Source organism: Pieris brassicae, chromosome 14 (genome assembly GCF_905147105.1).
Source record: "Pieris brassicae chromosome 14, ilPieBrab1.1, whole genome shotgun sequence".
Classification (NCBI taxonomy): domain Eukaryota; kingdom Metazoa; phylum Arthropoda; class Insecta; order Lepidoptera; family Pieridae; genus Pieris; species Pieris brassicae.
This window is the reverse complement of record NC_059678.1, coordinates 1,917,526-1,928,444: the sequence shown is the minus strand read 5'-3', so window position 1 is coordinate 1,928,444 and position 10,919 is coordinate 1,917,526. Positions and strand designations below refer to the sequence as shown.

The 10,919-nt window shown below is 33.7% G+C and overlaps 1 protein-coding gene, 1 long non-coding RNA gene and 1 other non-coding gene across 5 annotated transcripts; all 3 read right to left on the bottom strand.

Annotated features, from left to right (window-relative positions):
• Positions 1 to 793: 793 nt before the first annotated feature.
• On the bottom strand, positions 794 to 1,810 carry LOC123718114. Its single transcript, XR_006754927.1, has 2 exons — positions 1,657 to 1,810; positions 794 to 1,388 (listed from the first exon to the last, which is right to left on the bottom strand). It is a non-coding gene; the product is annotated as an uncharacterized LOC123718114 (long non-coding RNA).
• A 218-nt stretch (positions 1,811 to 2,028) lies between these two features.
• Positions 2,029 to 10,471, bottom strand: LOC123718219. 3 transcript variants are annotated; one of them, XM_045674666.1, is made up of 4 exons: positions 10,192 to 10,471; positions 4,901 to 5,073; positions 3,464 to 3,742; positions 2,029 to 2,602 (listed from the first exon to the last, which is right to left on the bottom strand). In XM_045674666.1, the coding sequence occupies exons 1-4, from the start codon at positions 10,379 to 10,381 to the stop codon at positions 2,300 to 2,302; spliced, it is 945 nt and encodes a 314-aa protein (XP_045530622.1). In that variant the 5' UTR covers positions 10,382 to 10,471; the 3' UTR covers positions 2,029 to 2,299. The 3 variants fall into 3 exon arrangements, with proteins under 3 accessions (XP_045530622.1, XP_045530621.1, XP_045530623.1); XM_045674665.1 differs by lacking the exon at positions 10,192 to 10,471 and adding an exon at positions 9,559 to 9,890; XM_045674667.1 differs by lacking the exon at positions 10,192 to 10,471 and adding an exon at positions 6,115 to 6,539.
• Trnag-gcc lies at positions 5,956 to 6,026 on the bottom strand. The gene has a single exon. It is a non-coding gene; the product is annotated as a tRNA-Gly (tRNA).
• Positions 10,472 to 10,919: the final 448 nt, after the last annotated feature.

Here is a 10,919-nt window from a genome sequence, read left to right as displayed (position 1 = left end):
TAACCCAAACAACCCCTCTGAACACTCTTGACTTTAGTTAGGTGTGCAATTATATTCAGGTAATTTTTATAGACAATATATTTTGAGAATTGTACACGAAGGCTTGTCGAAAAATGATAGTAGCTAATTATATTTGCGTCAGACTTTAAATACTGCGTAATAATATGGGATTTCCTCATAACGTTTGCGATACGTTTCTTGATAAACCGGTTGCGCAAAAAAAAAATCTTTATTATAAACAGGAAACATTGCCAATTCCGCAGTGGTATTCAGTTGTACGCAGCCAAAAACATTGAAATTTTATTTCATCTACGACTTTTACCGCTGAAACTTGTAACCACGAACATAGAATCGACATTCACGAGATGGTGGACGTGAATAAAATGTGTGTGTTAATTATTTGCTATTATTGTTTTCCTTATTCCCACAAATTTATTTAAATTGCTTGAGTCTGATCTAGCGCCTTCTTAAGTTGTCATTTTCTAGGGTGTATATCTATATAGGGGAGACCGAGGGGAGTTGAAACAATTTTGTAATTTTTTTTTATACACCAAATACTATCGACAGAAATCGTATGATATAAGTACCAATCGATAGGTCATTCTTTACACTTGCGAATAAATAACATAAAGAAATTGTAAGCGTTAAATATTATAGTAAAAAATCGACTTAGCCGTAACAAGTCAACTTGTTTCAACTCTCCTCATACCGAGGTGAGTTGAAACAGGGGTTGAGGAGAGTTGAAATATATGATTTTTGAGAAGTATTAAGGGCTATAAAGTAAAAATGACGATATAATTTAAGGTATTTATTAAAGTAAGTAGTCTTAAGTATAACAATCAGTCTTGATTAATATTTCTTCAAATATTTAAGTATCAATAATCTCACAAATTTCAAAAATAAAAATAAAAAACGTCAATCTGACAAGCAGTTGCGGCAAACATACGAAAGTTCCCCACCAGTGCAAGCTTCATGAGCCCGGTTTTTGCATTCCAAACACTGCACCCATTTCATGCTCAGTCCAAGAAGAAGGATTTTTTTTATTATATTCTACAGCCAATCTATAGGCAAAACTTCTGGCTTCCTTAGTTTTTAGGCCAAAGTTAGCAGCAGCGCAGTTTAAAAGATAGTCACAGAGTATCTTCTCCTCTGAAGCTGTAAAAACAGTTTTTTCGGGATATCCAACCGTTGGAGAAGTTGCGATTTCGTTAGCTTCATAAGCAGTTTTTTTTTTAATATACCTATAGAGGGAAGTATGGTTCAGGTTGTAACTCGAAGCCGCGTCACGGAGACTTTTCTGTCGCAAAGTTACTTCTTCTGCTGCTAGATCATATATTTCGCGACTCGCCATACCTCTGTCAGTCTTTCTTTTATAATCAGTAGGCATTCTAAAACAAAATAAACAAATTAAATCAACAAACAAAACATTTTTTGTGCCCGTTATTTATTGACAGCCTGTTTCAAATCTCCTCAGTACGAAAAAAACCCCTAATTTTTATTAAATCCACAATCAAGAAACAAATACACAGAAATCAATTGTGCTAATTATACATAATAAATGTTTAGTTAATGAACTTTCAAAAAATATATAACTTTAACCAAAATACAAAACCATTATCATATTATAGGCATCGTAAAAAAAGGTAGAAAACTTACTTTTCACGATTTTTGTCACATGACATGTATTACTCCACAACCGCGCGACTTACGCCACCTACGCGTCTGACTGACACGTCAGCGGGCGGAGGGAAGTGGTTGAAAAGCGACGATGACAATTCGCTAACGGTTTTAAGTTCCAAGAAATCGGTACTGTTTCAAATCCCCTCGGTCTCCCCTATTTATTTTTTAAAGTAACTATGTCCTCATTTTAAGAATAGACAAAATAAAGACAGCTTTAAGAAAAAAAACTAAGGTAACAGATATTATAATAAAAATAAGTAAACTAAGGTGGAAATGGGCGGGATGGGAAGAGACTTCTTCTCTTGGTGGAGCTCACTTCTCTCTAAAGTGGAGCAAAAGAAACTAGACTGGTGCTCAAGGTACAGCAAACGAATGGGGAAGACAACTTAGATGGTGGATAGAACAAATTAAAGTAACAAATGGTGGTACATGGCACAGAGTGGCACAGTGACGAATGTTGGGATTTGGAGGAGGCCTAAAAGGTCACACAGATACACTAAAAGAAGATTGAAATAGAAACCTGTATAAACGTTAAAGTATCTGAATTAAACGATTATTATTGTCTTCATTTTACCTTGTGTGATTAAAGAGTCTTGTTGTAAATTAAACAATATATTTATTACGATTCAGCAAGCAATAATTTTGTTTGTATTTCCATAAATTTATTTTTAGTTTTTCGCAGACATTGCAACTTGGTACCGATTATAAGATTGACAATATTCAACTGGACTTCAGCGCTGGTTTCCTTGTTTAACAATTTCATCAGACTGGTGAGGTATTTGCCGAAATTCGCTATATGGTCATCGTTATCCGTTGAACCGATTTCGTGGTAGCGTTTCCTTGGTTTTTCGCGTGTGTCCTTTGTTTCTTTCTGTTCGTGGGTTATAGGGTCTTCCGTTTCTGATTTTGTGGGCTCTTGAACCTTTAAAAAGACATTTTTTATGTTTATTTTTGTCAGATTGATTACACGTCCCTACTCCAAGATCAAGCAATCACAATTTTAGTAGTGTTGTACCACGACATGGTACTTCAAAAATGGCGCTAGCTTTGACGTCAGGGCTACAGAAAATGAACAGAAATATTGAATTTGTGTTCGCTTTAGCTATTGGAAGTTTGATATTTAAATAATTACACTAAAACTTTCAAAGGTACCCAGGATCAGCGCTGTATGTAAATGAAATTGAAAATTACTTCAACACTTTGTAGGAATACAATGAAAGAAGGTTGTAAAATATTCCAAACAAATGAATGCGAATAATTTAAGAATTTAACACCAGAAAGTCCTTAGTACTGAATAATAAAATTTAGGTTCCATCCTACGTAATGGTGGAGGAAGGGTGGTGAACAGCCAACCTAGAGGGAGGATCAGTCGAACTACTGACTTTCCAGTGATGCCAACTCCTGCAGAATGCTCCACTCAAATTACGATTATAAACCCCTAAAATTTTTGTTGTACAGTTTGTACATTCAATTAATACTAAATGTTGATTTTGGAGTATATAGCTTTTTGATATTTTAGTAATAGTGAACTCCAAGCGAGTTTACATTTGGTTAAGTTTGTTTGGATTGTATCCTTAATATAAATTGAATTAAATCGTAAAATATAAATACGGGCGGAAAACACCGAAGTTGACACTGCTGAAGCCCCCAGAGGCTAAGATCGTGAATATATATCCTTATGAGCTTCATCAGTATGATCGTAGCCGTAGAAATTAGGTGACGCTGCAACAGTTGGAACTCGGTGCATCAAGCATCAGGCATAAATGGATTTAAAAAGACTAACCTGTTCAATACTTTCTTCCCTATCCAATACATCATCGTCCTTCACGCTCTTCTTAGCCGTCATAATCAAATTGACAATTGACATCTGAAGTTCCGTGCATTGTTCTTCCGGTATTCCCTTCAACAGACCAACAACATATTTCCCGAAATCTTCCAAGTCGTCGTGATCCCTTTTCTCTCTCCGCTTTCGCTTCACCGGCCTCTCTGTTTTTTCGTTCGGAGGGTTTTCCAAGTAAATTATTTCTGTATAATTCTCATCTCGATCGTTGAATTCTAATGTCTGTGAATTAAAAAAAATTTAGTCTCTATGAAAGCAATTTTGTTTTTAATAAATTGTCTTACCACAGACACAATTTAACATGATCTTGTGTAATTTAAGATCTTGTGTAGTCAGCCACTAGAAATTCAGTGTCCAGTCTTTATTATCTTTATATATAGTCTTTTATTTATATATATAGGCTTTGTTATCTTGTATGCTATTAATAAAGACACATTTAATGGTCTGAATAACTTGTTATATTAGCGAAAAATTCAAACCAGTGTCGAGTAATTGGTTGTTGAAGGTGGATGCTAAGGATTCCCTGGACAATTAAGAAAACAAACATACATACAGGTAAAAACTCGACTTTCGTCACTTGGTACCAACAGATCCAGATTTATTTTGGACATATTTTTTTATGGACCCATTTTTAGTAGTTGTCGGCCCTTACCGGAGGAGTGTACTCTTACTTTAGAGTTTACACAATTGGAGGTCGTATCTCTCAAGGAAGACCTCCACCGGGAGTCAATTCCAGAGTTCGGTAGTTCTCAAAAGAAAGTGTATTGTGAAGCTGATGGTGATGCCGGTGAAATTATGAATGAAATTAATTACACGCAGGTCCGGAAGATTTGATTTATTGTGACCGGCATTGCCTCTACTGATCCAGGTGCAGAGGCTTGTTGAAGAGCGCGATTGAATGTTAAATTGACTGAAGTCAGATAGAAATACTGCTGTTTAGTTTAATAGTTCCTGGAGATGTCAAATACTTAACAAAAACTCAAACTAAATTATTTGGGTAATCAAGATCAGCAGAAAAGATCCCCGCCCCAGTGCCTTCCTGCATCAGCAGGGCAGATGTTATAATGTGACTGATGTTATAACAGTTTTGTATAAAGGGCTATTTCACACATGTTGCCAGTCTCAATTGACTTTTTACCAATTCTTAAAAGGCCGGCAACGCACTGGCGACCCTTCTGACATCGAGCCCGTCCATGGGCAGCTTGACACGTGCCCATTTGCCTCCTGTTCTATAAAAAAAAGCCGACAACGCACTCGCGAGCCTTTTATGTCATTGATAGTGTCCATGTATCATAACTTAACGTCAGATGAGCCTCCTCTGTTTTTTTTAATAAACAGGCCGGCAACTCACACGCGATGACTTCGCGATATAAATAATACCTTTGAAACTTTTGAATGCTCCTCCTTTAAATGTTGGTAGAGGGTATCTGGATGTCTATTTATGATAACACCACACATGGAGCATTTGGCTCGATTCCGTGGCTCCTTGTCGTAGAATCCCCACAGCTCACTCTCAGGGTCCAGTGTGGTGGAGTCGTCGGAGTCAGAGGTAGCTGTCATAGCAAAAAAGTAATTTTAATATGTCTATAAATATCATACATTGAGAAATTTGTGGACAAACATACACTATCGAGTACATACATCTGAATTCGTCTAAAACTTTATCTCATTATAACAAGGTCAAACTGATGACCTCCTTTTTGGAGTCAGTTATAATTACTTAAAAGATCTGTTACGACGAGATTGCGATATTAAATCTGAATAATTAGAAAAATACATTAATAAATTAGACCCCATAAATTCTACAAATGTCCCGAAATTATTGTCGAACATTTTGTTCTCTTTAACCAAAAATCATACTTAAAAATTTAATTGAAATCATACTTAAAAATTTAATTGAAATCATACTTAAAAATTTGTGAGTTGTAAGTATGATTATATAACAACTTTTTCATATTAAAGTAAACTTAAAATATATACATTTCGTTAGGTATCAAACTTTTCAGCATATTCGAAGAAAATCAGTTCGTACAACCGTTGCAGGTATTTGTCGAAATGAGGCCTAAAGCCCCTCTAAAGAATTCATTCATAAAAATCACTAATTGCAGCGTGTCAATTAAAGTATAACTGTCTCTTTTTATCACATAGCGTTAACAGATATGACAGAAAGAGACGCAAAAGTGCTTCTGTTAAAAGAGTGCAATTTAGATTTAGTTTTTATTATGGGACTAAATGAATGAATTGAAATGAGACAACTTGATTTTCGATCCGTATAATTAATAAGATAATACCACGATAACAGACATCTTATTTGAAAAAAATTAAAATTAACATTTAAAACATTCATTAAATATATGTTGGTAACCCGGTATACGTCATACGGTATAAATGTATTGTTATATTGGATTATGGCTAAAAATAGAATAAAAAAGAAATGCATCGGCCGGGAATCGAACCCGGGCCGCCCGCGTGGCAGGCGAGCATTCTACCACTGAACCACCGATGCTTATTATAAATTATTGAAAAAGACCTACAGAATGTCTAAACTTTCCGATCATAATTGTTTCAATATTTTAGAAATAAAAATATCTCACCACGAAAACTAACAATAACTAACATTCCGAAAAGAGACTTTGCTGACTTGAAAATCACAGTGCGCAATCCAATTTCTCTTATTGAAAACAGAATTAGTCTAATTACAAGGCCTTGACTAGCGTCGTCTCTTTTCATCACAGCCTTAACTCAGTTTGACTGAAAGAGACAGTGGTTTAGATTTTATAAGGGAGAATATTAGATGCATATGGAGAGTGAAATGAGACAACAGCGACCAAAATGTTCTTGGTTGTGCGAGAGAGACAACACGATTTGCCCGTTAAATTTAACCTAAAAATAGAAAATCGATTGAGCTACGCCGAGGCTCTATTGATAAATGAGCATTACTTTTAAAGGACATTTCTAATAGACAACAGAACCAGCTATCTATGACCAAGGCTAAGAGTTATAGCGCCCTGGTACCTCATATATACCTGTTTGGTATTTCCTTGATAATATACGATGTTTTCTTTCTTATAAGAACTTCTTTTATGACCTCAGACTTGAAAGTTGCTTTTTTACTGCATTACTAACCCAAGTAACCGTTAAGTCTTAATGAACGACTCTGTGTGCCGCTGTTAAGAATCTATATGTATATGTTTGCCAATAACTTTTAAGTACATTTACTAAAAAAAAAAACCGACAAACTAAACTAATTTCGATTAATGAATCACACCACTGAAGTTAAAAATAATTTTATAACTTCAAAAAAAGTTATGTATATGTGAATCGAATTGGCAAGAACAAGTTTCTGTAGTTTTTGATATATCTATGATTTACGATATAAATGTATTGTGTATTTTTTTATATAGAACTGGACAATTCCCCTTAAATAGTCTCACGTAATAGATGTGGCGTCACTCGCCTATCCAGGAGATGTCTATATTTTAGCCGACACTTGTATGAACCTATGTCAAACACTTTAGGAAAGATTAAAAGGTATTTATCGAATAATATAAACACCTAACTTGTTCAAATTTCTAAACCCTCAATAATTTGATCGGTGTTTGTCTCTTGTACGTATGTATTTTAGTAATGTATACTTTTGTAGTTAAGTTAGGTTGGCTTTTAATAGGAAAAATGGTTAAGATAACTGCGTATCGTCACTGGCTACTGGATAATTAAATAAAACCGTACTTGACGACACATTTATCGTATGTTTTGTCTCTATCGCTCTTTGATAATGTTGCAAATAAGCAAACGGGACAGAACCAATTGATTGCTATTGTGAGACCGTTACAATTCAGCAAAACGTGTTTAAAAACACGTCCGCCCCATGTGCTACTTGAAAAAAATGTGTAACAAGCATTATTACATATTTTTATTTCTTATTCGCTGTATCTTGAGACCAAATTTTATATTATATAAATGTAATTTAATATGCACATACGGTTTGGGCATTTAAAAACTATAAAATTTAAGTAACTATGGGTTCCAAAACATTCTAAACAGTAAACAGAAAACATGCGGGACGTCGAGGTCATGTAGGTCATGTTGTTTATCACAATATGTGCGACGTTGCCGCACCGCGCTTGATGGCATATACACGTTTTGTTGACTTTCAATTCTTGGGCAACCGTTTACGTTTGGTTAGGTTATGAAAATATGCAATCGGAGAATATTAACCAGATTATTCTGGAAATATACCGAAATAAAGAGTTCACCAAACAATGTTAGAACTATAGATTGTTTAAAAAGTATTGAGCAATCATCGTTCACGTGTTTTCTGAGGTTAACACACAATAGAAAACCGTAGAAAGTTGCGAAAATTAAACAAAAATATTGCAAAAGTACGTTACATTACCAATTTCCTTTTAATGTAATTTAACAAATTCTTTATTAATACCTTTAATTATGTCATTGTTCATACGTTTAGTGTGGTTTTATTCCGTATTGTTGAAATACAGGGATAAGGATATGACGTGACTTGTTGATAATTTAACTCTCTCCATAACATTGGTTAAAAATAACAAGCGATGATACGAAATGGACAACCTAACATTTTTGCGGCAAAATAATAATTTCTTACAAAATTAGTATAACAATAAATTTGTTTAGTGCAAGAAGATGGCTCACCGTGACTTAGCAAATAATTAACGCGGTTTTCCCGAATTCGACTCTTGACGAAATTGTCTCGGGCTTAGAATTCAGATCACATATTCCTTTAAAAAAAATATGAAGGAATGTGTTTATCAAAAAATGCCTCACAATGGCGGGTACAACATCCGCGCCAGGTGCGTAACGTCACACAGTAAAACGTTACTTATTAACCTATGTACAAAATATAATCATGATTTTCTTATTCAAATAAGAAAAACTATTAATGACGTAAGGTTGTAGTATTCCGAGACCCCTGAGATACGTCCCTGCTGTGTAAATATTGGTAATTTGGTTACACCTATATATACATTTATATTTTATTAGCAACAAAGGTGTACTTTGTATACGAATTAACAGAACAGAACATTATTGTGACAAAATTTTTAATAATTTTGGACTATTGCTTAATATAATTTAAAGTTGAATGTTGGATTTTATTTATCTATGAAATTTCTCTTATTAGAATTAATAAGAGAAGATGAAATTTAATAATAATAATAATAATTTTAGTACCTGCAATTTTATTAACATAAATATATAAACAGCCTGTATTTATTCAACTAGTATAATTTTAAGTGTCATTAACATTTAGATAATATTAGGTGACCTCGGAAGTGAAGGCTTCAACTGAATAGTATTTTTTCATTTTTGCTACTCCTAATAACTATCAACCATAATATTTTGTCTCCCCTAACATAGTTAAAAGTAATAAAAATGCTTAATATGTTTATGGATAAAGAAATTAAAGTATTGTCTATATATTCAATGCTGATGTAAAGGTTCTTGTGTGTATTATATCAATGGGGCTTTTATTTTGGTGCTTTATAGTTAGCAACAATTCAAAAAAGCTACAGTCAACAACAATATATCTTATTAAAATATTAAATAATATCTAAAAAAATTCTTTATTTACTTTAAATCAATCTCGCTAAACTTTTTAGGTACCCAATTAATCAAAATTATACATCTTTTGAAGTATTCTGTTCTCTTCTTAAGTTTTTCTACTTTATTTATAATGAATGCATATTAACAGTCCCTATATGTTAAAATCTTTTAGCAATGACAGTAAAGTTTTAAAGTTGATTGTTTAGAAAAATGCCATAGGTACGTAATATCAAGTTTATTCAATTATTGGAATAGCAATAATTCCAAATATAACACGACCTAACTGGCAAGGCTCGTATTAGATTCTCGTGCAACGAAAAATAGTGATTGACACACTAATTTAGGTTAGCAAGAAAAAATAAAATAGTGACTGGGCGATAACTACAGTAAAGATGTATCGAAATATATGTAGAAACTTAAAATCTGTAAAATCGCGGTAGATGATTTTTTTTGACACTAACCTTCCAGTGTATGTAACTCATTGTAGCCTTTCGATAAATTTCTCTTATGTTTTTCAGCTGTTGCATGTCGACGCAAAGATTCTTTTCCGGACGCAATATTAATTACTTTATTGCACACTTTACACTTAGCTTCATATGGATTCTGACATCTTCCTATCCATCCTAGGAAATCGGGTTCCCGTTCCCACTCAGGCTTATATTTTTGTAGGTATTTCTTAGATTTTTTACACGGAGTATCATTTTCAGAATCAGACTGGTTTGGCATGTTTTTAAGAATAACAAACTATAAATATCAACACCGCAAAATAAGAGAGGCTGAGTAGCCTGTTGCATTTAACAAATGTCACTGTCAAATTGACAGTAATAACCGAGTTCCTACTGTTAAATCAGTTGGTCACACAGATAATCAGTATGCTACAGAAATGCGGAATACATATATTGATTTTAACATTTAAGAGATGCGCAAAACAGTGCGCGATTATCGTGATAAAAATATTTTAGGGTAATGTTTCTATTATAATATAGTCAGGTTATATTCTTATATGTTATCTATATCGAGTTAATTTCTATTGACTAATAAAAAATGATAAATAGACGAGTTTTAGTGACTACAAAAAATCCAAAAAAGTTTACCTTCTTGAGTGTCTTCCATTACATTTTTTACATTAACTGTAGGATGAACGGTCTTCAGATGACGCCCCAGGCTGCCTATCGAACTCTTAGACACTGCTATTTCGCGAGAACAATAATTACACTTAGCCCTCTTGTTTCCTGTATCTTCAAAGTGGGTCCAAAGGGGGCTGTACTTACGTCTTGTTGCCATGTTTAGGGTTTTCGAGTAATAAGTAATGCGGAGGCGATCGTTTTTGTTCGGAATGCGGCTGAGAACTGGGTGATGTTAACAACTCTATGTCATATTCTATCTCACTCTATCCCATAGCTCTTGTTCATCGTGGCTCATACAAGAAATGGTTTCGTTTTACTTACAAGAGTAATGATTGGGTGTGATATTACAGAAGTAAGAAATAAAAAAGCGTAATGTACAAAATACAATGCTAATGAATTATTGTAAAACGTTAAAATTTGCAAATTGATGGCAAGAATATCAAACTAAGGCATCCTTTCCATAAGAAATACATTTTCCTGTTAACCTTTGATTGATCAAGGGTGAACTTAATTTTGATAGACTAACCTATTTTAACCAAATTTAAATATTCAATTGGATTTTAAAGATAAACGCAATATTGACAATTTTTTTATATCTCTTTGTGCTTTACTATAGATTTGAAGTTTATGTGATTTTTGTACGGATAATATAGTTTATGTCGAAATTTTACCCGAACAATGTCCTCCTGAAGTTT

Coding starts and splice junctions, on each gene's coding strand:
- LOC123718219 (XM_045674665.1), bottom strand. CDS start 9,823: ATGCCAAACCAGTCTGATTCTGAAAATGATACTCCGTGTAAAAAATCT. Junction 5,074..9,558: donor TGAGTTACATACACTGGAAG/GTTAGTGTCAAA, acceptor TTGCTATGACAG/CTACCTCTGACTCCGACGAC. Junction 3,743..4,900: donor AGCATTCAAAAGTTTCAAAG/GTATTATTTATA, acceptor TTTAATTCACAG/ACATTAGAATTCAACGATCG.